This window comes from Dryobates pubescens, chromosome 16 (assembly GCF_014839835.1).
Source record: "Dryobates pubescens isolate bDryPub1 chromosome 16, bDryPub1.pri, whole genome shotgun sequence".
NCBI classification, from domain to species: Eukaryota; Metazoa; Chordata; class Aves; order Piciformes; family Picidae; genus Dryobates; species Dryobates pubescens.
Window position 1 is genome coordinate 25,105,283 of NC_071627.1, and position 27,527 is coordinate 25,132,809.

The 27,527-nt window shown below is 56.7% G+C and overlaps 1 protein-coding gene across 3 annotated transcripts in view; it reads right to left on the reverse strand.

The window, feature by feature from the left end:
- The window catches only part of JADE2 (jade family PHD finger 2), a 75,403-nt gene that overhangs the window by 46,150 nt on the left and 1,726 nt on the right, over positions 1 to 27,527 (reverse strand). For all 3 annotated transcript variants that reach the window (XM_054168209.1, XM_054168210.1, XM_054168208.1), the window contains exons 2-4: positions 19,317 to 19,374; positions 16,525 to 16,610; positions 6,275 to 6,432 (exon numbers count right to left, since the gene is read on the reverse strand). In XM_054168209.1, coding sequence (XP_054024184.1) covers positions 6,275 to 6,432; positions 16,525 to 16,610; positions 19,317 to 19,374 — 302 coding nt within the window. The remainder of the gene's footprint in view (positions 1 to 6,274; positions 6,433 to 16,524; positions 16,611 to 19,316; positions 19,375 to 27,527) is intronic.

The following is a 27,527-nucleotide window of genomic DNA, read 5'->3' on the forward strand; positions in this document are numbered from 1 at the left end:
CCTGAAGGGATCGAAAAGCTTTGCAGATGTGGTGCTGAGGGCCATGGTTGGACTTGATGGTCTCTAAGGTCTCTTCCAATCCAAACAATTCTCTGATGCTGTCTAAAGCTTCCCTGTTCCATTTCAACAGCTGAGGAACCTCCAGCCTTGATGCTGCAAAGCTCCAACTCAAGACATGCTGAGATGGTCCAGCACTGCCTCCAGCACCCACCTGCACCCCACACCCAACTGCAACCTCACACCTGGTTCCAACACTGACTCATGGCAGCCATCTCCATGCCTCAGTTTACCCATTTGTAAAGCAACTGTGGGGCTCACACAGCAGGGAGCTCACTTCTGCAGGGACACGCTTCAGCTGCAGGCTCCAGCAGAGGTGGTGTCAGCACCACCCACATCCCAGGGTGGGTGACCTGCAGCCATGCAGCCAGAGGGTGCTGTCCTCACTACCTGCAGGCAGCTCTCCTCACACGCTTGGGCAGCTCCCCGGCACACCAGCGCAGGGGGCACGACCCTTCCCAGCAGCCCCGAGCCAGGCGTGACTGGAGAGCACAGGGCTGATCCTGCACTGCCCGACAGCCCTGGCACACGGGGGGCCACCAGCAGCAGCAGGGTGGCCACCAGCAGCGCCCCTGCCTGGCTGTCCCGGGAGGCAGGGGCTGTGCCCCTCGCCCCTGCCCCTCTCCTCGGCACTGCACTGCGTTTCTGCTAACCCAGAAAGGGGCCCGGGGCTTAAGGTGGCTCTCCGTGGAGGCACCCCGAGACTGCTGCTTTCTGGGGAAAGCATTCCTTAAAAGACAGCTCTTCCCTTCTCTCCCCCAGCTTTTGCCATTTCAGAGCTGCAGACACAACACGTTTCAGGCAAAAGACCCAATGCTCATCCTGGGGGGCAGAGCAGCCCCGAGGCGGGGCGCGGGCAGCCCCGGCTGGCTCCCGGGCGCCCAGGCGGCAGCTCCGCGCCAGGCACCTCTGGAGGCTGAGGTCCGTCCCCGTGCCCTGCGTGGCCAATCTGCTCACCCAGCCCGGGAGCCAGAGCCCTGGGAGCAGGCTCATGGGCTGAAGATGGTTGTGCAGGCAGTGCTGGCCCGCTCTCCAGCTGCCAGGGGCTTCTCCCTCCCCCAGGAATTTCACATGGAAATGGCTGTCAGCAGTGACAATCTCAGGACTGGATCACCAGGGGCATCCTGCCCCGGGATACTCTGTCGGACCGGGGAAAGCAGAGGAGGAGCAGCCCCTGCAGGGCTCCACATTTCCCAAGCCACCAAAAAAAGCAGTGCCAGGATTTTCGTTTCAGCAGGGCAAGGAATCCAGACTGTCCATATCTGACACAGGATCCACTATCCACCCATAGCCCAGCGGGATCCGTGGGGCTTGAGTGGAATCGTTTGTTCAGGGTAAGGGAAAAGGCAAACTGGGAAGCAAAGGGAGCCCCTGGTGCAGAGCCCACGGGGCAGCAGCTGCAGGGGGGGCAAAAGCAGCAGCTCAGGTCATGGAGACGGGGGCTAACTGCAACAATTACAGTGGGGAGGGGAGCTGTGAAGCCTTTTGAGGCTGCTCTCTCTAGGCAGATGAAATACAGTCATGTGCTGTGAAAACCCTGACAGTTCTGCAGAGGAGGGCACGCTGAAGGGGCACTGGGCTGACACCGCAGCTGGGCAGGGGACCGCAGTCCTCATCGGCCCCCACCGGTGCCTGGCACTGCCACCGCTGCTCTCCTGACTCCCATCACTGACCCAGGAGGGGAAACACTGACAGGGAAGCTATCAGAGGGAGAACTGCTCAGCAGGAGGGACACTCATCTCTGCTGTGCCTTCTGCTGGGCATGTGGAGAGATGCTGGCTTGATCAAAACAAAATCTGGCAGTGTGGCAGCTTGTGCCCCTGGGACGTGCATCGTGGCCACAAACCAGGTGGAACCATCAGCTCCTCCTTGCACTCACACACGGTGCCAGCCGAGGCAGCACAGCCTCAGCAGGCTTCAGGAGGGGGACAAATCCTCCAGGCCGTGCTTGCTGTGCTGCCAGCAGAGGCAGGGGTCAGGCAGGTGAGGTGCAGGAGCAAGCAGAGCAGGAAGCTCCCCCAGGCAGCCAAGGCCACGGTGTGGCAGTTTCAGGCTAAGCCTTTAGAATCTAGCTGCAGAACCAGAGAGTAGAAAAATCTAGAGATCACTATTGGGTGTGAAAAGGAAAACAAAAGGTTATTCTAAACAAATGCACTGGATGGATGTCTGGGAAAAGAGGAGCTGTACCCCAACAGTTCTCCACTTCCTCACCTCTGATCTTGGCTGTTCTGCTTTGCCCAGGAGAAGACGACGCTTCTGGCTGACCTTGAGCTAAGCCTAACCCACTGCTGCTCTCTCAGCTTCTCTCCCTGGTACAGGGGGTCTGAGGGGGGCAGTGGAGCAGCTTCCTCGGTCTTTGTGACCAGGGGGGTTTCTCTGCTGTCTGCTAGCTGTAAATATCTGTCTAATACTGTAATCCTGCACATTTTGTACACATTCACTGCACCCCCTTGCAGAGTGCTCTTGGTGCTGGCACAGACAGCTTCGTTTGCTTCTAACTGAGCTGGTCTGGCTGAAAGTTAACGCTGGGGGAAACTTCAGCCCACCACACATGGGTAAGCAGCACTGGAAGGAACGGGCTGGGGTGAGCAGTGCATGCCACAGCCCAGAGGAGCACCAGAAATCCACCTGGGATCAGCCCTGAATGACAGAGCCACTATGAAGGGTCTGAGGGTCAGATTTCAGAGGATCAGAAGCTGCCTCCCATGATCTGCTCTGAACATGAGAAGCCCACTGGAACACATCAGTCATCTATAAACAACCTGTGTGGACAGACACAGAGCATGGGCATGCAGCATGGGCTGGGGGCTCTGCAGGGCACAGGCAGGAGAGCATTGGTCTGCCTGCACTGCAGCTGGGCTGCTGACTTCTCCCCTGACTCTGGCTCACCACCCTCAGCCTCCTGTCTGCAGAGACTGGTTCTGTCCCCTGTCCCCTTCCCCTTTCAAGTCCAGTTTAAAGCCCTGTCAATGAGCCCTGCCAGCTCCCCTCCTAAAGCCCTTTCCCCCCCTGTGGGACAGCCTATTCCCATCTGTTGCCAGCGGGCCTGGCCTCTTATAAATCCAGCCAATGGAGTCAATGGCACAAAAGGTCTTTTCCAGCCTTAATGATGCTGTGATTCCACAGGGCTGCTGCTCACACTCCTTCCCAGTGATGCTTGCTTCAGCCTCCAATACAGTCAGCTCTTGAGACCTTCCCCTACTCAAATTTGGATCTGATGCCCATGTACTAGGACCAGAGAACCACTCATGGTAGAGCAGTGCAGCTCTCCCCTGGAAGAACTCTCTCTTCACTGTTCCTTGTAACTCCTGCACTTGTGCCTGGAGAACAAAGGGTTTCCATCTCATACTCAGATTGTCTCCACACTCACACAGGAGAGGCCACAGGGTTCCTTGTGGCATGGACTGTTCCTGTTCAGCTGTAAGAGAGTTCAACTATGCTCCCTAAACCCACTGGCTCCTCTTCAGCCCAGCAGTGTCCTGGCTGCACACAGCCTGCCCTCCCCCACACACAGATGGGCAGGAAAACAAGCCCCCAAACCCCTCTGGGCTGAGATAGTTTACTGATAGCTATATAATTACCTTAGCAGAAGCTGGGGGGGCGGTATTTATTGAACTCAATATTGGCCTATCAAAATCATGCTTGGGTTTGTCAGTAAATTCTCTCCTATGCAGGAGTGGAACACCCTGAAGCTAGCCATGTTAAGCACCAAGCAATCCCTACAGCTCAGTAATTCATATTTGAATGTTATTTTCATTCCCATTCTTTCTCAACAACACTGGTTTCACACTCTGCCCCTTTGCCACCCCACCCACCCCATTTCCCCCTTTTCCCCTCAAACCCACAGCACCTGGGCTCTGCTGGAGTCTCCTCCCACCCCAGCTGTGGCCACTTGGCCCTCCCCACCCACTCCCCTATTTAATCCCCCCAGGAAGGGCAGCAGCCCTAAGCTGAGCCCATCTGGGCTGAGGATCCTCCTCTCGTCCCTGGTGAGTGCCCCTGCTGCACACTGGGTGATGGTGGTGGTGACTCCAAAGGCCGGGGGGCCTGGTGGCCCCCCGGTTGTTAGGGCCAACATTGCTGACTGCTTCAATCCCCTCCACGGGTGCTGGCTGGGGCTGAGCTCCTCTGGGTGCTGTCTTGGCTGCTGAGGGTCTTGCCCCTGGCTCTGGGCTGGGTGCAGGAGTGGTGGTGGAGCAGCAGGAGCTGTTTGGGCAGGGGAGGTCGGTGCCAGTGCTGCTGCCTCTCCGAGGGACAGCCTGGTGTCTGTGTCTGGTGCAGTAACCACAGCAACCCCCCAGCTCCTTTCTCCTTGCTGTCTTAACTGAGCAACTCCTTTACTACAAAGCCAGCACCACTATGCCTCAGGTTACAACAGCATCCAAACTACAACACTGTCAATAGCCCTGGGGTCTGTCACAGCTCTTTATGGAGGACCATCTCCTGAGCTTCATCCAGCCTCTTTTCCAGCCACAGAACCATACCCTTTGACCTCAGCCTAGAGCAGAGAGTACTGAGGGGAGACACAAGGGCAGCCCAAAACAGAGCATCACAGAAACCCTCCACTTGGAAAAGCCCTTTAGGGCCACCCAGTCTAAACCAGACCTGACCCTGCAAGGTTGGTGCTAACCTGTGGCCCTCAGCACCACATCTCTGCAGCTCTGAGACACCTCCAACGCAGAAGATACTGAGAAAGAGCTGGGGTTGGGGTAGGGCAAGGTGGGATGGGGACACCCAGGGGACAACCTGTACCAGGCATCACTTCAGGAGTGTCCCTACATGGGCACACATTGCACAGCCAGAGCTGCCCTGGGCAACACCAACAAACAAAGGCTTGGAGAGAAGCAGAGAGGCTCATCTGCAACCCACAGCTCCGAGCTCTGGGATGCAAAACCTGACTTGAGGGACAGGCAGCAGATGCCACAGGCACCCCACCTGGCAGGCTGGCTCTCCACAGGCACTGCCAGCCTGGGCAGCACCAAGACATCACTTCTGGGCTGGAAACAGCATCAGAAGGAGCCCTCAGCTGGGAGCAGAGTGCTCAGAGTCCAGCCTGTGAGTAGCTATCAAAGACACCTAAAGAAAGCTATTCCACACACAGGGCTGGGGTTTGCCTCTCTTTCTGTGTGTGTTGTGGTTTTTCCCCAAGGATTACATCAACCCAGCAGCCCCCTTCACAGCTCCCCTTTGATGTGCTCAGACTCACTACAAGTTTCATTGCTTTCTCCCTTTCCCCGGGGGAGGAAGGGAGTGTACACAAAAGTTCACTTCAGCAGTGGGGTCGGCAGCTGCAGCAGCTGCTCTTGCTGTGGGACAAGCAGAGCCTCCTCCAGCCTCCACCAGCCTCCTCACGCTGCCCAAATCCCCCAGCAAAACACGACTCCCCCAAAGCCCACAGCACCATGCTGGCCCAGGATGAGTGCTTGGAGTCACGCAGCGTGGAGTGAGCAGCAGAGAGCTGCAAAGCTCCAGCAAGGTCTGAGGTCTGACCCAGCAAGTTTTTGAGTCCAGTCCTGGGAGTCTTCAGGTCCAACCCTAAGAGTTTCTCAGGTCTCTTCCCAAACTACCCCATTCCCCCCAGCAGCACCAGCCCTCCCTTGCACCCTCAGCCCTGTCTCTGGGACAATGCCCAGCACAGCGAGCAGCTCCCCCTGCTCTTCCCCAGCAGCTGCTGAGGTGCCCCTTTTAAACTCCAGCTAATGAGATGCCAACCCAGGCAGACAGCCATCACCTCCAGCAGGCCTGTGGGATGCTTGTCTGCAGCCAGCATGTTCCCAACAGGCCCCAGCAGCTCACATGGGAAGTCTTTAAGGCCGGGGGCAGCTTCGGCACCCTGCCGCGAGACGGCAGCGGCACAGCCACAGCTCTCTGGATGGAGCAGCACCAGCCAGCCAGGCAGGGGCTGCTCTGCTGGGGGCTCTCCTGCAGGCACTATCTCATCCTCCCTTTAGCAGGTCTTGCTAAAATTCCCTGACCAAGAGCAAAGGAGGAGCTGGTCCACCTGGCACAGATCCTCACTGCTGCCTTCAGAGAGGGAGTGCCCGTGGCAGCAGGAGGCCCTCACGCACCGCCATGTAACACCCCCTGTGACGGTGGGCACCCTTCCGAGGCAGAGAAGACCACATGGAGAACACCCATCGAAGGGGACCCTGCAAAAGGGACCCCCATGAGGAGACCAGGTGCAGGCAGCCCTGCAGATGGGACCCCACTCTCTTACCTGACCACGGGCTCTGGGATGGCCTCGGCGCTCGCTGGCACCTGGACACCCTTCTCCCACTCCTGCCTCCAGGGATCAGCCAGGATGTAGTACTCATCAGGGCTCAGCTGGAAGGAGTCGGGGATCTTCATGGCTGTTATCAGATCCGTACGGAAAACCTGCCCCAGGACACAAAGCAGGCAGGGTGAGGGCTCGGGCACAGGCTGGGCACACGTCCCCGGGGACAGTGCAAGAGTGCCTGCGTCCCCAGCAGCACCGCTTCGGCGTGCCACCTTGTCACCTCCAGGATGAGACTCTGGGGAGGTGCACAAGCAGGGACCCCCCTGCCTGGCCAGGTGGTGGCAAGAGTCCAAGGTCCCTCACACCAGGCAGGGGGAAATCCAGCCCCAGGGTGCAAGCCTGGCCAAGACATGGACCAAAACTGAATACTAAAGAAATGAGAGGCTGCTTTTTCTTAGGGGATCAGGAGCTTAACAGCAGTAGCTGCTCCAAATGCTAAGGAATGCACAGCAAAGAGGCTTCTCCACATCCAGCCTTACTGGGGGAAGCAATGTTCTTGGCATGAATGAAGCTCTGGGGAACACAGAGCTACCTCATTGCCCTGACCACCTTCATGTCCCCACCGCATCACCTCGCTGCCCCACAAGGGGACAGCCAAAGGTATCCATCAGGGCTCGACTGCCCCAGGGATGTTTGCACATCAGGGGTCAGAAGACAGAATAAAGCCAGCTGAAGCTAGAGGGTACCTGCCTAAGTGCTGATCCAGGTGCCAATACACAATTTCCTGGCTTAATAAAGAGATGGACCCTGGACCCCCTCAGTGACAAGCCTCCAGCTCATTCTCTGCCTCACTTCTGGCCCTGCAGGGTTTTCTCTCCACACACCATGATGAAAAGCTCATTCCACAAAACCCCAGCACTGACTGAAGCAATCCTGCCTCTTGCAGCAGGAGAATGCTTGAGGTGAGGAGAAAGTTCTTCCCAGAGAGACTTGTTAGCCACTGGAATGTGCTGCCCAGGGAGGTGGTGGAGTCACCGTCCCTGGAGGTGTCCAAGAGGGGATTGGATGTGGCACTTGGAGCCATGGTTTAGTAGTCATGAGGTCTGTGGTGACAGGTTGGACTTGATGATCTTTGAGGTCTTTTCTAACCTTTTTGATTCTATGAATGCCTTGTCACTGGGAATGGATGAGTTCTCCTCTGCCATCTGCTATTAGCTGCAGCCAGAATGGGCAGTGCCAGCCTGGACACCACCCTGCTCTGCCTGCTCCAGCCTGGCAGCACTGGCACGGGGCTGGCATGGATCAGGTGCTTTCCTCAGACCCTCTTTAATCTGCTCCTGGAGTCTGTCCTCCAAAGGAGCATTGCTCTGTCGGAACCACAACAAGGTGGTTTGACAGTGTGGATACCAAGACAGCACTCTTTGGGGAGTATCTGAGGAGCCAAGCAGCTGAGATGCAGGAAACAAGGCATTAACTAAGCCCACTGAGAGAAGTATTTAGGTCAGTTTGCTTAATCCTGAGAGTCTCAGCTGCTAACCCAATTAGAGTCCAACAAAATACATAAACAACCTTTCCTCTGCTGGGACCTCCCTCCTGATGCCTCTGCTTGAAGACCTTCTTGACCAAGCTATATAAACCTGATTTGAGCTGGCTCAGCCCATCCTTCAACAAGCATCATTAACAGCCTACACATTACAGTCAGGATTAGGCTTGGTTTGAGAAAGATCAGGTCCCTCTAAGCCTCCACTTGCTACAAAGCCATGGGTGTGGGTGCCACACTAACCTTTCACTGTGCTGACAGTGTGAGAAACTGAAAAGGAAAGGAAAACATGTAGAGGAATATTCAGCAAACATGAGAAGGGCCAGGTGAGAAGGGCTACTGTCCTGCCACAGCCATCTGGCTGTGGAGCAAAGCAACCAAAGTAACCCCACTGCAGCTCATCCTTTGCATTGTGTTCTCCACACCTCTGCCCAGCCAGGGTCCCAGCTAAGGCAAATGGCATCTCTGCCACAAAGAGTGGTGCCCACCTCCAAGGCGGATGCTGCGAACCCCCAGGAGCCTCCCCGGCTTGGGCCGCCCTGCTCTGGCAGACAAGATGCTCCCTGGCACCTGGTGGAGGGCAGTGCCCGGTGCCAGGGTGTTGCAGCACCTCTGCACCACTGCATCTGCAGATCTGCCACAGAGAATTCTGCTCTGGAGACCCTTGCCCTCAAGATTCATGGCCCATCACCTTCCTCCTGCTGATGAGGAGCAAGAGGAAGGAGCCTGCATGACAACATGCAGCAGCCACACTGAGGAGCTGGCAGCACTGCTGGGAAGCCCCCAGGGCTGCCATCCACGAATAGGAAACAAAGCAGCTCCTGGTGTCAGAAGCCAAGCAGTTTGGCAGTGCTGACAGCTATTACTTAGGCAATTCCTCCAGTGCTCTGGGCTCTTTGCTGGCCTCGGGGCTTCAGCAGCCCAGGTGCCCAGCAACCTCCCGGGGCAGCTGGCTGCGCACCCCACACCGCTCACCACCACTCTGAGCCAGCAGCACCAGCCTCACCAAGGCTTCCTAGCACCCTCAGCAGATGCCAGCCCCCATGGCTAAGAGCCATGTGTACCTCAGCCTCCGTGCTGGGAAACACACCCCCAGGCCCAGCCCTCGGTGCAGTTTCTCCTCTCTGCACAGTGTGGATCCCAGCCGGCTGTTTGCCTTCCCCTAACCGCCCCCCCCAGCTCCTCAGCTCCCATCGGTGCAGGAGCTGAAGTCCTCATGTTCAGCCAAGCAAGCAGGATCATGTCTGTCTGCCCAGAGGTGAAGAGACACATCCTGGCTGGATTTGCAGTCCCACCACTGCATCTGTGTAAATCTTGTCGGAAAACAGAGCCCTCACCCCTGCACAGGCATCAGCAGGGCTGCGCCTCTGCCTCCTCATGGAGATGCTCAGATCATTATTAACCATTAAAGCAGAAACTTGAGGAACAACAGAAGGGCCCAGGAATTGTAAAGGAAAGCAGCTCAGTTGTCTGGAAACCTCCCAGCAGCTAATATGCACAAATTGTAATCTAAATGTCTTTTTGTTTTGAATTGTCTGGGATTAGGGCTGGGAAAAGACTCAATTATTCGACTCCAACTCCTCTGAATTATTTATGACAATCAAATAAAGGATAAATTGGGCACTGGCAAACTGAGGGCCTGGGGGGAGAAAAAGATGGGCACCAGGCAAGAGGCACAAAGCTGGAGGGCACCAGGCAAGAGGCACAAAGCTGGAGGGCACCAGGCAAGAGGCACAAAGCTGGAGGGCACCAGGCAAGAGGCACAAAGCTGGAGGGCACCACACAAGCAGCAATTTCCCCTCCAAAGGAGGGTTTGCTGTTTCTCCCTGGTGGCAGGAGCTGGCATTGTTCCCCACAGCCAGGCTGCTCCTGCCACAGCCCTGCCCAGGCTCTGTCCTCCCCTCCCATCCTGGCAGCAGGGTCTGGTTTATTGCCTGCTGATCTGCCAGGCACAGGGAAGGCCAAGCAGAGCTGCCCACTTAATTGCCTCTGCTTGCTCAGGAGCCTTGGGCAGCTTGCAGCGATGCCCCCGGGGCCAGCATCGCCCTGCACTACCACCAGCACTGGAGAGCAGCAGTAAGAATCACAGACCCCTGCTGGCTGGAAGAGACCTTCAAGTCCAGACATCAACTTAGCACTGCCAGGGCACCACCACCCCATGGTCCTCAGCACCACATCCACACAGCTTCGAAATCCTTTCAGGGATGGGGACTCCACCACTGCCCTGGGCCGCCTGGGCCAGGCCTGGACAACTCTTTTGGGGAAGAAATTGTTCCTCATGTCTGACCTAAAGCTCCCCTGGTGCAACCTGGGGCTGCTTTCTCTTGTCCTGTCACTCATTATTTGGTTGAACAGACCAACCCCCATCTGGCTCCAGCCTCCTTTCAGGGAGTTGTAAAGCCAGAAGATCTTCCCTCAGCCTCCTCTTCTCCAGGCTGAACAACCCCAGCTCCCTCAGCTGCCCCTCCCCAGACCTGTGCTCCAGCTCCATAGAACATGGAATTGCACAAGCCCAAGAGTTTTTACTTCCTACTTCAAAGCCAGAGGGACTTTAGAGTCGGTGTGCTCTGCAGCCTCAGACCCCAGGCAGCAGAAAGACACATGGAGAAAACCTTCCTCTTGGTCCCCTGATGAGGCTGGAGATTAGGAACCAATTCTTTGCTGCAGGAGTGGTCAGGTCCAGGCACAGGCTGCCTGGGCCAGTGGTGGAGTCACCATGTCTGGAGGTGTTCAAAAACTGTGTGGCCATAGCACCTGGGGACAGGGCTTAGTGAGCATGGAGGTGTTGGACTCCAATGATCCTGAGAGCCTTTTCCAACCGCAACGACTCCGAGGCTGACTCTCGGATCCCACTCCCAGGCTGAGCCACTGGGCAGAAGCATTCCTCCTGCTCTGCCTCTCCACACCTGACAGCTCCTGCCTGAGCCTCTCCACCACCTTCTCTGCAATGCTGGAATCGATTGCCAGGGTCTCTGACCCTCTCCGGAGCCCCTCTCCTCAAGAGGCTCAGCAATCTCACCGCCACTCAGCTCCACTTTAGGCTCTCAAGGACTCAGCTCTCCAAGCGCTGATACTGCAGCCCTGAGCCTGCCAACCATCCTCAGCCCCAGCCAGGGCTCCGCACCGCCCCGGCCAGATCCTGCACTCCTCGCTTCCCACTCCTACCAAACCAGCTCCTGGGAGAGGGCCAAAGGCCGGATCTGGTTTGGGCTTTCAGTCCAAACACACAAGCCCCTGGCCCAGCACTGCTTCACTTAGTCTCAGCACCAGCCGGGGCCGCCGGCTGCCGGCGCCTGCTGCAGACCAGCCCGGCTGAAAACCAGCCCCACACAGATGGCTTCCAGCAGGCTGGAGCCCTGCACACCAGGATTTCTGAGCCAGTGGGGATTGTTCTGTGTTTTCCCCTGCCTCTGACCTTGGGGCTCTCAGGCCTTGCTCCTGGGGCAGAGGGAGAAGCTCCATCCCTGCTCCCAGTCCTGGCACGGGATATCACTTTGTTTACGTGCCAAAGCATCCACATCCGTGAAAAGCCTCGGCAAAAAGCCTTCCCAAAGCACCCACCTGTGAAGTACTGCAACAGAAATGAAGCCCATGGCTCAAAATCAAGTGCAACATGCTCACTATGGACAGGAGAGGTAGGAAGGGACTGGTCATAACCTGCATCTGCAATCTCATTTTGAATCCATTCCCTCCCACCCCACAAATCTGCCACTGTCCCCCCCCGGGACCTCAGCAGGGTGACCTCTACAGCAAGCACACAGCACCTGAGCCTGGCTCTGCAGGATGGGCAGCAGCAGGGCCACTGCACATGGCAATGGTTTTAGCACCAAGGTAATAGACTGCCTCTAAATTTGGGCTCAACAACCTGCCCCCTGACTGCAGTCCTTGCAGCTCTGGCCCTTGTAGCCCCCCAGCCATAATCCCTTTCCTCCAGCCACACTGGGGCCTGGGCAGTCTGGGGCTGCCTCAGGCACAGGGCTCCCTCCTTGTTTCCAGCCAGTGCTATCAGCCCTTCACTTTTTCAAGCATAAAATTGTTTGCTGTAGCTCATGAGTCACAAGGACTTCCAGAGAAGAGAGAAAACAACAGGAACAATGGGAGCCCTGGGAATAGTTTGGGGTTGTACAAACTGTCTCCATATCAACTTCAGCCAGCACCTCGGTGGGTACAGCCCTTGGCTGCCTATCCCTGCTCCCCTCCAGCCCTCCCAGCCCTATTTCCCTGCTGCTGTATCACAGTTTTCCAGCCCTTTCCAAAACAAGAGGAGCAGTGATGCTGAGGAGCACAGCTCCAAAGCGTGGCAGTGCCTGGTGTGTGTTGTAGGCAGTGATATCATCTGCCTGTGGGTCCTGTGCTCATCTGGGAGCCAGCCCCTAATCTCTGCATCTACTCTTGCTCCTCTCCAAGTGCTGAATGCTGAAGATTCAAAGAACAACTGAATTGAAAAGAGGAACAAGCAGCACTTTTGTCTGCCCCTTCTCAGCACTCACAAGACAATGGTATCAATCTGTCATCCCCAGACAACTTGGGACAAAGCCACCACAGCCAAACCCCTCCAGCAAGAAGGATTTTCTCCTCATCCAGGCCAGCCCAAGCACGGTCAGGCTTGCTTGGCCATACTCAGGAAAGCCCTCCTCCAATTGTGGAGAGCCCAGGGACTAAATTCACATTGCCCTGGGGCACTGTATGCCCTGACAGGGAAAAAAACCCAAGATCTAATGTCCTAGGAATGACTTCCCAGGAGGGAAACCAGGAGGATGTTTGCCAGAGGGGCTGAATCCTTGGGAGGGGATAGAAAAAGACATCTTTCAAAACACGGAAGCAGTATCTAAACAAGGCAAGCAGAAAATAATGTAAATTGTATAAATCTGTGGTTTCCCCTTCATCTTGAGCCCTGCCTGCAGCTGGCCCCCCATCTCACCCCTGCACTCAGCACTGCTGGAGCTGCAGCTTCGATACTGGGGTCAGTTCTGGGCCCCGCACTCCCAGAAGGAAATCGAGGTGCTGCAGTGGGTCCAACAAAGCTGGGGAAGGGTCTGGTGAGGAGCAGCTGAGGGACCCAGGGGTATTTAGTCTGGAGAAGAAGAGGCTGAGGAGAGTCCTCATTTCTCTCTACAGCTCCCTGAAAGGAGGCTGGAGCCAGGTGGGGGTTGGTTTAGTTCAACCAAGCCACAAGTGATAGGATGAGAAGAAACGACCTTAAGTTGCACCAAGGGAAGCTTAGGTTGGACATCAGGAAGAATTTCTTTACTGAAAGAGCTCTCAGGCATTGGACCAGGCTGCCCAGGGAGGTGGTGGAGTTATTTAAGACTTGCAGATGTGGTTCTCAGGGCTATGGTTTAGCCCAGGACTAAACTCGTCCAACTTGGTTAGACAAGGATGAGCGGCACCGGTGGAGGAGAGCTCAGACTGCGCAGGGCTCTTCAGCCTGGGAAAGGCATAGCTGGAAGAGTGTCAGGCAGGTGGTTTGCCCAAACAAGCAGAGTGGATGTTCTGACTCCACAACATACTCAAGCAGTGCAGCTCCCCACAGGGTAGTGCTTTGGATCCCAGAGAGCTGAGGAGCTCACGACTAAGGCAGCAGCTCAGGCAGTGACTCAGGCAGCATCCCAGGGAGTCCCCAGGCTGCTGATGGCTGGGAGCTGGCAGATTGAACTGGTGACTATCATGACACGCTTGCCTTGTTCTCCCATTCCCTCCTCAGACACTGACAAGTGTTGCTTGTCAGGAGCAGGAGAGGGCCTGATGGCTGCAGGCTAAGCAGTGAGGCTCGCACCGGCACGGCCCGGGGCTCGGCAGCACCAACAGGGCACTGCCAGCAGCACTGATCCAGGCTGCAGGCACAGCTCCTCCCCTGCTGCTCGCTCAGCATCCAACACAGCCAGCAGCCCCACAAGCATCCTCCAGCTCCTGGGGCTGGGAGCAAACCCAGCATCTTCTTGAAGGGCTCTGGGTGGGTGAGGAGGGCAGACTGAGTGGAGATTAGGAACTCCTTACACTGAGGGTGGGGAGACACTGGAACAGGTGCCAGCAAGGCTGTGGATTCTCCCTCCCTGAAGGTGTCCAAGGCCAGGCTGGATAAGGCTTGGAGCAGCCTGCTCTAGTGGGAGGTGTCCCTGCCCATGGATGGGGTTGGAACTTCAAGGTCCCTTCCAACTCACACCATTCTATGAATCTCCTCACAGGGCTCCTTGGCTGCTGGTGCCCAGGGATGGGTACCAGCCAACACATTCCCTTTCAGGTTCAGAGATGAAGGAGCCCTACTGGGCTCCATCACAATGCCCAGCTTGGCAGACTGCTGTCACTGCAGATGCAAGAAGATGCTGGAGGCTGCCCACAACCACTCTGTGCCTATGGGCAAAGGCAGAGCAGAAGAGCCATGCCCATACCTGGGGTACCACCAGCATCGCAGCAGGGCTTTGCCCTGAAGTCTCTGGCGCCCGGGCGCGGAGCGTGGTGGGGAACAAGTGCCACCTCTGCCAGGGAGGCAGCCAAGATGCAGGGCTGGTGCCTGGGCCCCGTCAGGCAGAGCCCGTGGCAGGCACAGATAAATGCAAGCAGCCTGGCAGCGGCCCCTGGGCGGATGTTTACCAACAGCTCAGTACTTTTCCACACTAAGGAGCTTGCTCCTCCAGATGCCTTCTCTCGGGTGGGTTTTCATGTCTAGAGCTAATCCCCTCACACAGTCTTTCATAATAAACATCACCTCCTGACCTGGCTAATAACTGTGCAACACTAATGCTTGTGATTCCTGTGTCCCCTGCTCGGGCTGGCAGGGGGAAGGCAGCCGGCGAAGGAACAGGGACGTGCCTCGCAGAGGGGCAGCAGAGCTCGGGGGGGCCACACACCAAGCTGCCCCACTCCTCCAGCATGGCAGCTCCTCAGGATGTGCCTGGACCCCTCTGCACCTCAACAGCAACCGTGAGTAAAGCTGGAGCTGGAGTCGCTGTTTGAAAGTGCCTGTGCAGCCCCGCAGCGCCTGCAGCAGGCTGCCCAGGAGGGTTCGGGATCCGCCAATACATTCACTGTGCTCTCCCCACCCGCCCCGAGCCACCTCACCGGAGACAAAAGCCTGTCCGGAGCAGTGCTGCAGCAACAGCTCTCCCAGCGCAGGATCTCTTGCAGGAGGGTTTCAGTGGGCAGCGGCAGGTGGCAGGGGTGGCACTGTCAGCGACCTGAGTCCCCTCCTCAGGCACCTAACCACCACCCTACAAGGCACCTACACAGCTGTCCCGATGCCTCTACAGGCACTGTGGGCACAGGGGTGGGATGTTATCTCAGAGAGGGGCTAATAGCATTCCAGGAGGGGGAGATGCCCTAAATGCTTCACTTTCCAGCTCACAGAATACATCCCCTACAGACATCCAGAACCAGGAACTGACACTAGCATCCCTAGCATCCCAGCAGCCTTGTCAGCAGCCAGGGGCGTCTGCACCTTGGTTCTTTGCTCTCTGGAGCGTTTCCCACTGCTCAGCTAGGAGCAGGAGCTTTTCAGCTCCTCTCTTTACCCAAGACACAAACAGCTTGGACTCTTCCAGTCTCTGCCCACTGCCAGCACATCAGATCTGGCAGAGCAAATCTGCCTGAGTGGTAAGGACCAAGTGCAGCTGCAGTTCAGGCAGTGACCACAGGAAAACCTCAAAATCTCTACTCAGCCTGATGCAAAGGGAAGATGTTAGAGAGGTTTGTGCTTACCAGGTCACAGCCTCAGCAGAGGTGTCATGGGGGCTGGGAAAGCCTGTGAGCAGGAATGAGCTGTGCCAGCTTCCCCTGCTTCTAAATTTAGCTCTGACTCCAGACCCTGGTCCAGAGGAAAGGGAATGTGAGAATAATGTCCCTCTGGCCTTGCTCATGTTGCTCCTGAAATGAAGATGACCACTGCTAAACACTGCAGTTGCTACAACAGCAGCTCGTGCCTGGTATAGTTTCCATGCCGAGTGGAAAAGCATCTGAGACACGTGAGGGAAAACAGGGGAGCAGCAACATCCCTTCAGCAGGGTCCCCAGGAAGCACAGCTCCACCCAACCTGGTCCTAGGCCCTGCGCTGCACAGCAGGCAGGGGTGACTTGGGCAAGGTCCCTTGGGGAGGGCAGCACTGCCCAGACCAGTTTGCAGTGAGGGAAAGGCCTGCAGCAAGGTCAGGCACCAACAGGCTCAGCTCAGTGCCCTTGGGCCCCGTGACAGGAAGAGACCAGCACGACACAAGCTGCAGCTCAGCTGGACTGTCTCTCCTTTCATGGCCTTCTGCACCTCCCACTCCTTCCCAGGGAGGAGTTTCCATGTCACTAAGCCACCCTGCCCTGGCACCAGCTCTATCACCTGTGCCATTAATGAAAGCACATCCAGGCAGGCACTCACACTGGCAAACCTCAGCTTGCAGCCACCCCCAATAGTGCAAGACCTCCCCAGTCCCACCAAACTCAACCTCTCCCCACCTGCACCAACAGGGATGAAGGACCCCAGTGGAGTGAGCACACCCTCCATCAGAGATTGAGTCACAACCCTTCATCAACAATGCCCCCTGGGCACCTCCCAAGGCCAAAGCTGGCACCACTGGCAGGAGCTGCGGACGTGCAGCATGGGCTCTGGCTTCTTGCAGGCAGCCCTGTCCTGGCACCCGCTGCCCACACCCAGCTGGGAGCATGCTGCTGCCAACACACCTGAGCAGGCACTGCCCCAGGGGAAACTCCCTTGGCAAAAGCCCACCTACCTCAGAGGGCTTCTTCTCCTTCTGGCGTGACCAGGCAGATTTGGTGCTGGGAATTTTGGAGCACCTGGAGGCAGATGTGGTGTGACCTGCAGGGAGGCAACAGAAACAGCTCAGCTGCAAGGGCCTGTGCCACCAGCCCCGCTGGCACTACAGCCTCGACCAGCACTGTGGGCACACAGAGGCAACCACAGGGCCTGGGGTTTGTGCACATCCCAGGGTACTTCACCGAGCAGGGGAACATCACTCTCCTGCTGCTACAGCTGATGAACCAGAGGCCTCTGGAATTCAAGAACACTGCTGGCAAATGCAAACAGCAGAAATGAGAACCCAAAGTCACAAGCAAGAACAGCTTCTAAGGAGGAATGAACCAGGGCTCATTCTTGGAACCAGGAATCTGTTTGGGTCAGGAATTAAAGAGATGTGGCTACAAATTTTCTAACAAAGATGCTCAAAGACAAGCATCTGAACTGCTCCAGGACTTCACACCCCATGGTCAGAAGTGGTGACCAGAAAGGCAAAAGGGACCAGTCCCTTCCATGTCTGTGCAGCTCTGCACCTAGAGAGAACCACCCAACGAGACACAGCAAGCCAATGCACTTGGCAGCTTTTGGTAGCTGAGAGCTGGCATGAGGGACCAGGATTGTCCTGGGTGAGGTACCACTGGGATGGGTACAGCTCAGGCAGTCGAGTCCCTCAGAGCCCAGAGAAATGCCTGCTGCTGCTGGCAGGGGAGGCACCACTTGGCCCTGCACTCGTGGGAAGCCTCCTCTGGTGCTGCACAAGGTGGAGCCCAGGGCTGCTGGCAGCAGGTGCTCCCTAGGGACAGCAGCTCAGACCAGAGGTCACCAGGAAGCCTCCACAAAGCAGCATTTTACTGCTCATTTCAGGAGGCAACAGGCAAAGGCCTCTGGAAGTCCCCAGGCTGCGGCCACTTCCCTCAGCCAGCTGCTCAAAAGCAGGGCAGCAGCAGCTTAAACTTTGCCCCCACCTGGCCCCCACCTCTCAGCTACACCCTGGTGCTACAGGCGTGCAGACAGGCAACAGGACAGCAGCAGCCCTGCCTGGGGAGGCGTAACCAGGGTCACCACCTTGCTTGCAGCCATCCTGCAGGACAGCAACTGTCACCGGCTAGGACAGCACCTGCAGCACACCGCCCGAGCCTGGCAGAGGTAAGGCAGAGCTGCTCCATATGCTGCTTACAGAAGCCTTGCCCCAGAGGCAGGCAAGGCAGTGAGCACAGCTCCTTGGGAAAGCCTTGGAATGTCTGGAGGTTAGGAGATGGAAGTCTGGAGCACAACTTCCACAACAAACCCTTCCCTGAGACAGAGATGTTTTACTTCATGAGGAGCAAGAAGTCTTGACAGAGCCTGAAACGCTCTCTGGAGGCATGGCTCAGCCCCCAGAGATCCCTGGCAGGAGGGGCATCCCCTCCAGCAGCCCAACAGCAGCTCCTCCTTGGCAGCAGTGGTGTAAGCCCCACACACACTGACAGCCTTTTTGGCTGCCGCTGTGGGCAGAGCAGCCAAAGGCAGCGAGCTCAGCCCCTCCACAACCCCTGTAATCTCCTCCTCATCCTGTTAGGAAGGGCCCGGGAAGCGCAGCGTCGTTAGCCCCTTCCTGCTCAGAGATCCGGCAGCCAGATCCCCTGCAGCGTGCAGAGCAAGCTCCCCACACAGCCCAGCTGAAACCACTCTGACACTGGCGAGAGCAGCTCGTAGGGAGGGATCAGAGCAGGGCCCCCAGGGCCCGCGGCCGGCGGTGAGACCCCGGGGGAAGGGAGGGAGGGAAGAGCTCTATTTAGAGCCCAGCCCAGCAGGCTGGCACGCCTGGGGTCGAGCACATGCTGCTCTGCTTCCCTGAACCGGGATGAAGTGAGCTAGGTGGTGAAAAGCAAGCGTGGGCTTGCAAGCCTTGCTGGCTTGAGCCTTATTCCTCTTCCCACATCGCTCTTCAGCTTGCAGGAATCACTGAACCAGACTCTCAGGCTGGGTTGGGAGGGACTCTTAAGGGTCATCCAGCCCAGCCTCCTGCAGCTAGCAGGGACAACTGAAACTAAACCAGGCTGCTCAGAGCCCCAAACCACCTGACCTGCAATGGCTGCAGGGGCTTCTGTTACATCTCTGGGCAACCTGGGTTAGGCTCTCACCACCTCCTCTCCGGTCTGAATCTCCCTCTTACAGTTTGAACCACCCCCCTTGTCCTGTCACAACAAGAACTGCTAAAAGCTCTGTCCCCAGCTCTCCTTTAAATACTGAAAGGCCACCAGAAGGTCTCCCTGGAGCCTTCTCCTCTCCAGGCTGACCAAGCCCAGCTCTCTCAGCCTGGCCTCACAGCAGAGGGCTTCCAGCCCTGCCAGCATTGCTGTGGCCTGCTCCAGCAGGTCCCTGTCTGTGCTGAGCACTCCAGAGCTGCCCCAGCACTGCAGTTTTGCCCCGATTCCAGTACAAATTCCCCTTTCCCCCTGCACAACTCCAGCAAGAGCTAACTTGTGTGAGGCTGCAGCTCACAGGGAAGGACAAGCTGTCTACAGAGGGTGCTGGCTTCGTTAGCAGGTGTGCAAGCAGCAGCTCCCAGGCTCTGCACAGGACTGAGCTGCTCCCACCAGCTCAGAGGAGCCTCAGCCGGGGCCTTTAAACTGCTGACAGCCTCCCGCTGCCGGAGCCAGCCAGGCACGGAGCGCCCTGTGCAGAGCCTTGCCCAGGAGCACAGCTCCCTGCACACTGCACAGCAACCACCCTCAGGCTCTCCCTCGCCCAGCTCCCTCCCCCAGAGCCTGCAGGCCGGGGCCTTACTGTCGGTGGTGTCCGAGTTGTCGCTGCTGATCGAGTACTTGCGGCGTTTTTCTTCCATCTGCAACAGAAGAAATGAAACTTCACTCAGTGCCCAGGGAGCTCCTCCAGCACCACAGTGCTGTCACCTCTCAGCACCTGCACCCCCTCTCACCTCAGTGCTCACCCTCAGGACAGACACCTGCCCGGCAGCACCAGAGGGGAGGCAGACAGGGCTCACAAGGCTTCCTCTCAGTCTCCCAGGGTGTCACTGTCTCTCAGCAGCTCCCCTGCTCCTAGGAGGCACAGGGAGCACTCTCTGATCACTCCTGGCACCCTTCACATCCCAGTGACTGCAGGAACACCCCACTGCAGGCAGCCTCACCACGGGGGATGCCCCACCACAGACCGTGGAACTGGATGATGAGACAAGATGTCCTATGGACCATCTGGGCTCCCATCTGAGAAGTGCCCAGCTAGAAGGACTGAAACTCTGTGCACTCTCAGTATGTGTGCAGGGGAAGTCCAAGCATCCCAGAGCTGCAGAGGACCCTTCTGTGCCACCAGCCTGGGTTTTACCCTCTGACTCATCTTCCCACTCAGGCAGCAGCTCCTTCTTTGAAGACTTGTGGTGCATTTGTCGCACAGCCAGGAGCATGCTTCCATCACACAGAGCTGCTCTGCTTGCTCCAGCACAGCCATCCAGCCCCCCACCAGCACCACAGCTGCCAGGGGGTGAGCAAACAGCTTCTGCACAGCTGCTGGGACTTCTCCATCCTCTGGGAGGCAAAACTACATCAGCAGGTAGCAGTGCACCAGTGGGGAGGACAGGAGGCCCCTTTCAAGCTGAGCTACTGATTTGCTTTGTGACTTTGAACAAGCCACAGCGAACCTGGAATCAGCAGGTTCTCCTGAACCCACCCCTTAGCAACCAGCACTCAGAGCTGGAAGTCAGGTCCATGACCCAGTGGGTGCCTTAAGTGAACAGAAAAAGATAAGGGAACCAGAGCTGTTAACTTCTGCAGTTTGTGGATGTGGCTGATCAATGTGGCCTCCCAGCACAGGGCTCTGGGCAGCTCTGGATGCAAAGGGCTGCCCACGGAGCAGACAACTGCTGTCCAATATGCTGGGAGCTAAAACACAGCTGCCCTGTGAGCCTCATGGGACTCCACTCAGCGCTGGTCAGGCCAAACCTGGACTATTGTGCTCAGTTTTGGTCCCCACTGTACAAAACATTTGTAGACAGGCTGGAAAGTGTCCAGAGAAGGGCCATGGGAATGGGCAGAGCACTGGCAGCCCCCATGCGAGGAACAGCTGAGAGAGCTGGGGGTGTTCAGCCTGGAGAAGACTTAGGGCAGACCTTATCTGCCTGGACCAGGACAGAAAGGGAAGCTAGCAGGAGGATGGAGACGCCCTTTGTACAAGGAGTACCCTGGAAGAGACAAAGGGGACAAGGTACTGCTGGGAACATACTGCTGGGACCAGATGGGATCCACCCTAGGGTGCTGAGCGAGCTGGCAGATGAGCTGCCAGGCCGCTCTCCATCATTTTCCTCCAGTCCTGGCTCACTGGAGAGGTCCCAGAGGACTGGAAGCTGCCAACGTGGTGCCCAGCCACAGGAAGGGCCGGGTGGATGAGCCAGGGAATTCCAGGCCTGTCAGCCTGAGCTCAGTGCCAGGCAAGGCTATGGAACAGTCATCCTGAGTGCAGTCACACAGCACTTACAGCATGGCCAAGGGATCAGGCCCAGCCAGCATGGGTTTAGGAAGGGCAGGTCCTGCCTCACCAACCTGATCTCCTCCCATGCCCAGGTGAGTGCCTGGTGGATGTGGGGCAGGCTGTGGATGGAGTCTGCCTGGACCCCAGCAAGGCCTTTGCCACCATCCCCCACAGCCAGCTCCTGGCCAAGCTGTCAGCCCCTGGCTGGGACAGCAGCTCTCTGAGCTGGGTTAGGAACTGGCTGGAGGCTGAGCCCAGAGAGTGGTGGTGAATGGTGCCACAGCCAGCTGGCAGCCAGGCACCAGTGGTGTGCCCCAGGGATCAGTGCTGGGCCCCAGCCTGTTCAATATCTTTCTTGAGGATCTGGATGAGGGGATGGAGTCCATCAGCAGTAAGTTTGCAGATGACAGCAAGCTGGGGGCAGGAGTTGATCTGCTGGAGGGTAGAGAGGCTCTGCAGAGGGACCTGGCCAGGCTGGGCAGATGGGCAGAGGCCAAGGGCAGGAGATTGAACACATCCAAGTGCCAGGGGCTGCACATTGGCCACAGCAACCCCATGCAGAGCTACAGGCTGGGGGCAGAGTGGCTGGAAAACAGCCAGGCAGAGAGGGACCTGGGGGTGCTGGTTGAACATGAGCCAGCAGTGTGCCCAGGTGGCCAAGAAGGCCAAGGGCATCCTGGCCTGCATCAGGCACAGTGTGGCCAGCAGGAGCAGGGAGGTCATTCTGCCCTGTGCTCAGCACTGATCAGGCCACACCTTGAGTCCTGTGTCCAGCTCTGGGCCCCTCAGGTTAGGAAAGATGTTGAGCTGCTGGAAGGTGTCCAGAGAAGGGCAACAAAGCTGGGGAGGGGTCTGGGGCACAGCCCTGGGAGGAGAGGCTGAGGGAGCTGGGGTTGCTTAGCCTGGAGAAGAGGAGGCTCAGGGGAGACCTTTGTGCTCTCTCCAACTACCTGAAGGGAGGTTGTAGCCAGGTGGGGGTTGGTCTCTTCTCCCAGGCACCCAGCACCAGAACAAGAAGACAGAGTCTCAAGCTGTGCCAGGGGAGGTTTAGGCTGGATGTTAGGAATAAGTTCTTCACAGAAAGAGAGATTGGCCATTGGGCTGTGCTGCCCAGGGAGGTGGTGGAGTCAGCATCACTGGAGGTGTTCAAGAAGAGCCTGGATGAGGCACTTGGTGCCATGGTTTAGTTGATTAGGTGGTGTTGGGTGATAGGTTGGACTGGATGATCTCAAAGGTCTTTTCCAACCTGGTCTAATCTATTCAATTCCCATGGCACTCCAGAAGAAAATGTTTCCCCATCAGCACAGCTGGACACTGGAATCACCTCCCAAGGGAAGCAGTGGAGCCCTCTGCACTGGACAGTCGGAAGACTCATCCTGGCAGGGTGCTGAACCAGCTCAGTGCAACTGCCCATCCCCTAGAGAGGCTGGGGCAGGTGATCCTTGGGGTCCCTTCCAAGCTGGCATTCTGTGAAATTTCCCTATCACTTCCTGAGATACTCTACAAGAGCCCAGAGCTGCCAACATGGCACACACACACCAAGGGCACCGACAGCAAGAGACTGGCATGGTGCGGCTGGTGGCAGCAGGTGCTGGCAGCACACCAGCTGGAGGGCAGGCCAGAGCATGCCACTTCCCCCCAGAGCAACAGGAAAGGCTCCACAGAAGCAGCTGGGCCCCTCCAGAATGCCTCTGTTTGCTGCTGCCTGTGCTATGTTGGATCACACCACAGTAAGGGCAATACTACCTCAAACACCTGAGCGAGGCCACACCACCCCAAATGCTCCTGGAGACCTTGGCACTGCCAGTACCTGCCCCCAGTGATTCCAGGGGAAACAGATGCTAGGGAGCCAGTCCTGCTCCAAGCAGCCACTAGATTCTGCTTGGGGAAAGTGATACTGAGGGCAGCTCCAACCACAGTTTACTCATTTTTAGTGGAGTTCTATCTGAGGCTTTTAATCTGGTTCCCACTGCTCTGGAGCAGCAAGCAGGCTTTGGAAGCACAAAGCTGGAGCTATGCTCTCATGGATTCTGCACTGCAAATAAGCCAAAGCCAATAGGGAAAACACCTGAGCCGAAGCAAAGCTACCAACACCCAGTGGGATTTGCAGTGTTCCCCATCTCTGCTTTACAGCAGGACACTGACATCACTCCCCGAGTAGAGGAGAGAATGGGGCACAGGATTAATGCACAGCACAGGTGTGAGGATGCTGGGACCGGGTTTGGCTCTCGTCAGCAGATGCACAGATCAGCACTTGGAGTGAACTTGGTCCTTGCATCCTGTTCCTGTCCTGAACAATGCACTCTGTAACGGCAGGGATTTATATTCATACACTGAGGTGGCTCACACTGCAGGTGAAGCAGTGGCTCTGCTTCAATAAATCATTTTGCCAGCGTTTGGCAGGATCCAAGGCAGCATCCTCTGAACCAAATTGCATTTCAATTGCTCTGAATGAAATTCTGGCTTGAGCAAAGGACGGACAGCAGCACTGGAATGCAACCACTGCCTGGGATGAGGATGGCACACAAGGACCCACAGGTACTGCGCTCCTTGAAGGGAGTGAACCTTGGGGCCAAAACCACAGGGTTCAACCAGCCCTCTCCAGAAAATGTTTTGCTTCCAGGCAGTGCGAGGAAGATGCTGGTTTCTGAGGACTCCTCTTCTCAAGCAGCCAGCCAGGGTAAACCACAGGGTAGTTGAGAGGAGTTTACTGTAGGAAAAGGGTAACTGGGCCACTTCCCCATCTGCAGCTCGGGGTTATAAAGTCTGACGGTGGCTGGGTGAGCCTCGGACTCCTGACACCCAGCCCGGGGGACCCGTCAGCCACAGCCCTCCCACCCCACGGCGGAGCTCCGGCCCTGAGGAGCTCTCGGGAGCAGTTCAGTTGTGTACTTCTGAGCAATTTAAAGCCTCTATGAAATACAGTCTCTGCTCCAAAATTAATCTTTTGCTTACATTAGAAGCTAATTTCACCTTCCACTGACCCATTCCCTGCATGGCATCATTATTACAGCCATAAACAAATACCAAGAAAATTTGTAATACTTTGAAAAGGTCACAGTTAGGTCAAGCTTGGCCCAAAACGGAGCTTTTACAGAGCCAGAAAACAAGAGAAAGGTTTCTATGTATGCTTAAAAAATTCAAGCAGAAACAGATGTGGGTTTCTTTTATAAACAAATGAACATCCCCCTGAAGTGTCTGCAACTCAAATCCAGAGGCAGAGCCTGGTGCTAATGACTGGAAAACCAAAAAAAGGAATTGCTTGCAAACTAAGGCATGTTCAGCACTGCCTTTGTTCAAGCTGAGGAAGGCAGAGAAATGCTAAACCCAGGAAGATGATGGCCCTCCATCAACCTTAACAAATGTAAATCACCAGGGCCTCGGACAAATTGGCAGCAAGACTGGTGGGAAAATTAAGTTGATGGCTTCAGGCTGCCTGGTCCTGCCTCACAGCAGGGGAGGGTTGAAGAGGGAGATTCTGGAGATGCCATTTTGCCCAACCTGTGTAACCTGGGAGCAGTGAAGGCAGCAGCACCAACAGCAGCACACAGATGCCCCGAGATCCGCAGCTCCCGTCCCACCTGGGACAGCCACACGCTCCCACGCACCCCAGAGTGCTTCGTCCAGCAAACAGCTCTGTGGACCCCTCCACCGCCCCCCCTACGCTGGGCAACCTGCTGCTGCTTCCTGCAAACTTTGCTGCACGTCAAGTCCCCGCGGGACTGGAAACTTCTCCTGGCACCCCAGTACCCTGTGTGCGAGAGGAGCCCTTCTGGGCAGCGACAAGCAAACCAGAACACCTACGTGCCTCTGCCCATCGACCCACAGGGACCGGGCACAGCACCCTGCACAGGCTGCAGCAAAAGAGCGAAGTATTGGCTCCTGCCCTGCTGCCAGCGCTGCGAGAGGGATGCGCCGCGCGGTCCCCCTGCGCCGTCACCTCTGACGCTGTGACAGTTGAGCAACAGCAGCTGAATTGTCTGCTCTGTTTGTGAGCTGCAATGAGACTGCAGAAAAACCACTTCCCTGTTTGTTCTTCCAGCACAGAAATAGGAACACGACCAGAAGAGTGCCCCCAGCGGCATCCACACCGCTCCAGACAGCCCGGACGCCGCTCCCAGGGACCCCAGCCCCCTTGGATCCCCGCTCAGGGACCTCTGCTCCCACAGCACTGCTTCCATCGTGAACATCACCCTGGGCGCTGCTCCCAGGGACCCCTGGATTCCCGGTGCCAGAGCCTCTGTCTCACCATGCACACTGCTCCAGTCAGCCCAGATCCCTGCTCCCAGAGATCCCCGGATCCCTACTCCCAGGGACCCTGTCCCATCATGCTCACCACTCCAGAAAGCCTGGATTCCTGATCTGAGGGATCCCCAGATTCCCAGTTACAGGGCCCCCTGCTCCCAGGGCCCCTATCTCATCATGCTCATCACTCCAGCCAGGCTGGATGCCGCTTCCAGGGACTCCTGCTCCTGCAGACTCACAGAGCCTCTGTCCCATCATTCACACTGCTCCACTCAGAACAGACCCCACTCACAGGGACATCTGCTCCTAGGCACTCTCTGTCCCATCATGCACATCACTCTGGCCAGCCCAGACCCCTACATCCAGGACCCTTTGTCCTAGAGACCCCTGCTCCAGGGATCCCCCATCCAAGGGACTGTGCCCTATCATGCACACCACTCCAACCATCCTGAATCCTTGCATCCAGGGCCCCTGAACCTCTGCTTCCAGGACCCCCCTGTCCCAGAGCCCCAGTCTCATCACCAGTGTCCAGGTGGGTGACAGGGATGGAGAGCAACAGGGTTGGTGAGCAACAGGGATGGAGTCAAGGGGCTGCTCTCCAGGCTTCCCTCTCTCAGCCTTAACTATTTCCTTACTCTGTCTAGGAACATCAAGCAGTTGTTAGAAAGTGGACAAAGGGTGGCCACCGGAAGGTCCCAGGCTTTACAGCACAGGAGCTTCGTCCTCCAATTGCCTTCCTTTCCTCATTAACTCTGGAGCCAAATGTTGCTATAGGAGGCTCAGAGCAGCAGAGCCCCCATCGCGGGCAGAGCCCCCAGTCTCAGCTGCAGAACAAACTTTTCGAGGGAGACAGAGGCAACGCCCGTGCCGACAGCCCCACCAGCAAACCCTGGGGCACAGCCCTGCCACCATGCTGCTCTTTCCTTCACCTCCCTGCTAGCCCTGCGAAGTGTAAAGCCAGGCAGAGACGATCCTCCTGCCCTGGACACTCATTTTTTGTGCAGCAGGAGCCTGGCCCTGCCAGCCAGGGCTCTCTTCCCCTCTGCCTCCTGCACAACCTGCTGTCAGCTCCAACATCTTCAGCAAGAACTCCAGCAACTGCCCAAGTGCAGCGAGAGCCGAAGCGCCTCTCCTCCCCAGCTCTGCTTGCTGGCTTGGCTCCCTGGGGCAAAATTTAATCTCATTTAAATTTGAAACAAAACAAGTCCTCCTTAACTTCCTGTGCTTTGCCTTTTCCCCTATCTACAAGGGGATTTTCTTTCTTTACTATTCACTACTTCGCTTGCCTCTGCTGACTTGTTACCCTCTAATTATCCATTTTTACCTCAGCAAGCCCAGACAGAGCACAGGTAATCAGAAGGTTACTGGGGCCACCCTGCCTTGGGGCAGGAAGGAGCAGGCAGGGACACCGGGCAGGGACACCGGGTACAGCTCCTCACCTCCATCCTCCCGGTCTCAGCATCCTCAACTCCAAGGACAATCGACAGGAGCTAGGGGCACTCCAATTTCTGTACCAAATACCCAAAGAAAGGCAAAGACCCGACCGTATTTAAAACTTCGAAGACCACCTACCCACCAATTCTCAGCACCTTATGTCAAGCATCATCAACAGCCACCAGTATTTCAGATGAATTGCATCTTCCTGCCTCCAGACCTAACACCCACCCTCCCATCCTTCACTCTGAACCTTCATTTTTGCACATCAGCCTCAACTTTTCTAGGAAAAACAAATTTAACCTTTGATTTAACCTTTCAGTAGGATATTTTTGCTTCCATCTCAAGCTTATTTTAACCTCAGTAGCCAATAAACGCTTAAAGGTCAAACACCATTCCTAAGAGCCGGGCTCCCTACCCTTGGGAGGAAGGCTGAGATCGCTGATTTCCACCACATCCCCCAGCCCCAGTCAAAATCTCTTCGAATTGTCCCAGCGGGATGAGGGTCTCCAGGAACAAACCCCTAAATAAACAGTTTTCACTGCGTGCTGTATAAAGGAGCTGGGAATTTTCCTTGTGGGAATGCCATCCTTCCCTTCCCAGTCCACCAGCGCTCAGGACGCACAGGTCCCTATGGAGACATGCGTGTATTGCCCGCAACAACTGCACAGGTAAGCATCCATCTGCCTCTCCCCTAACTGCTTGGCAGTTCAGCACACCCTCCCCCGCCCCAGCCTTTGCACCGCTCCCCAACTTCCAGCTCGCTGCTTCCATCCCCGGGAGCGGAGCGAGGGGCGGGGAGTGGAGAGCGGAGCAGGGTCAGGGCAGAGTACCGGC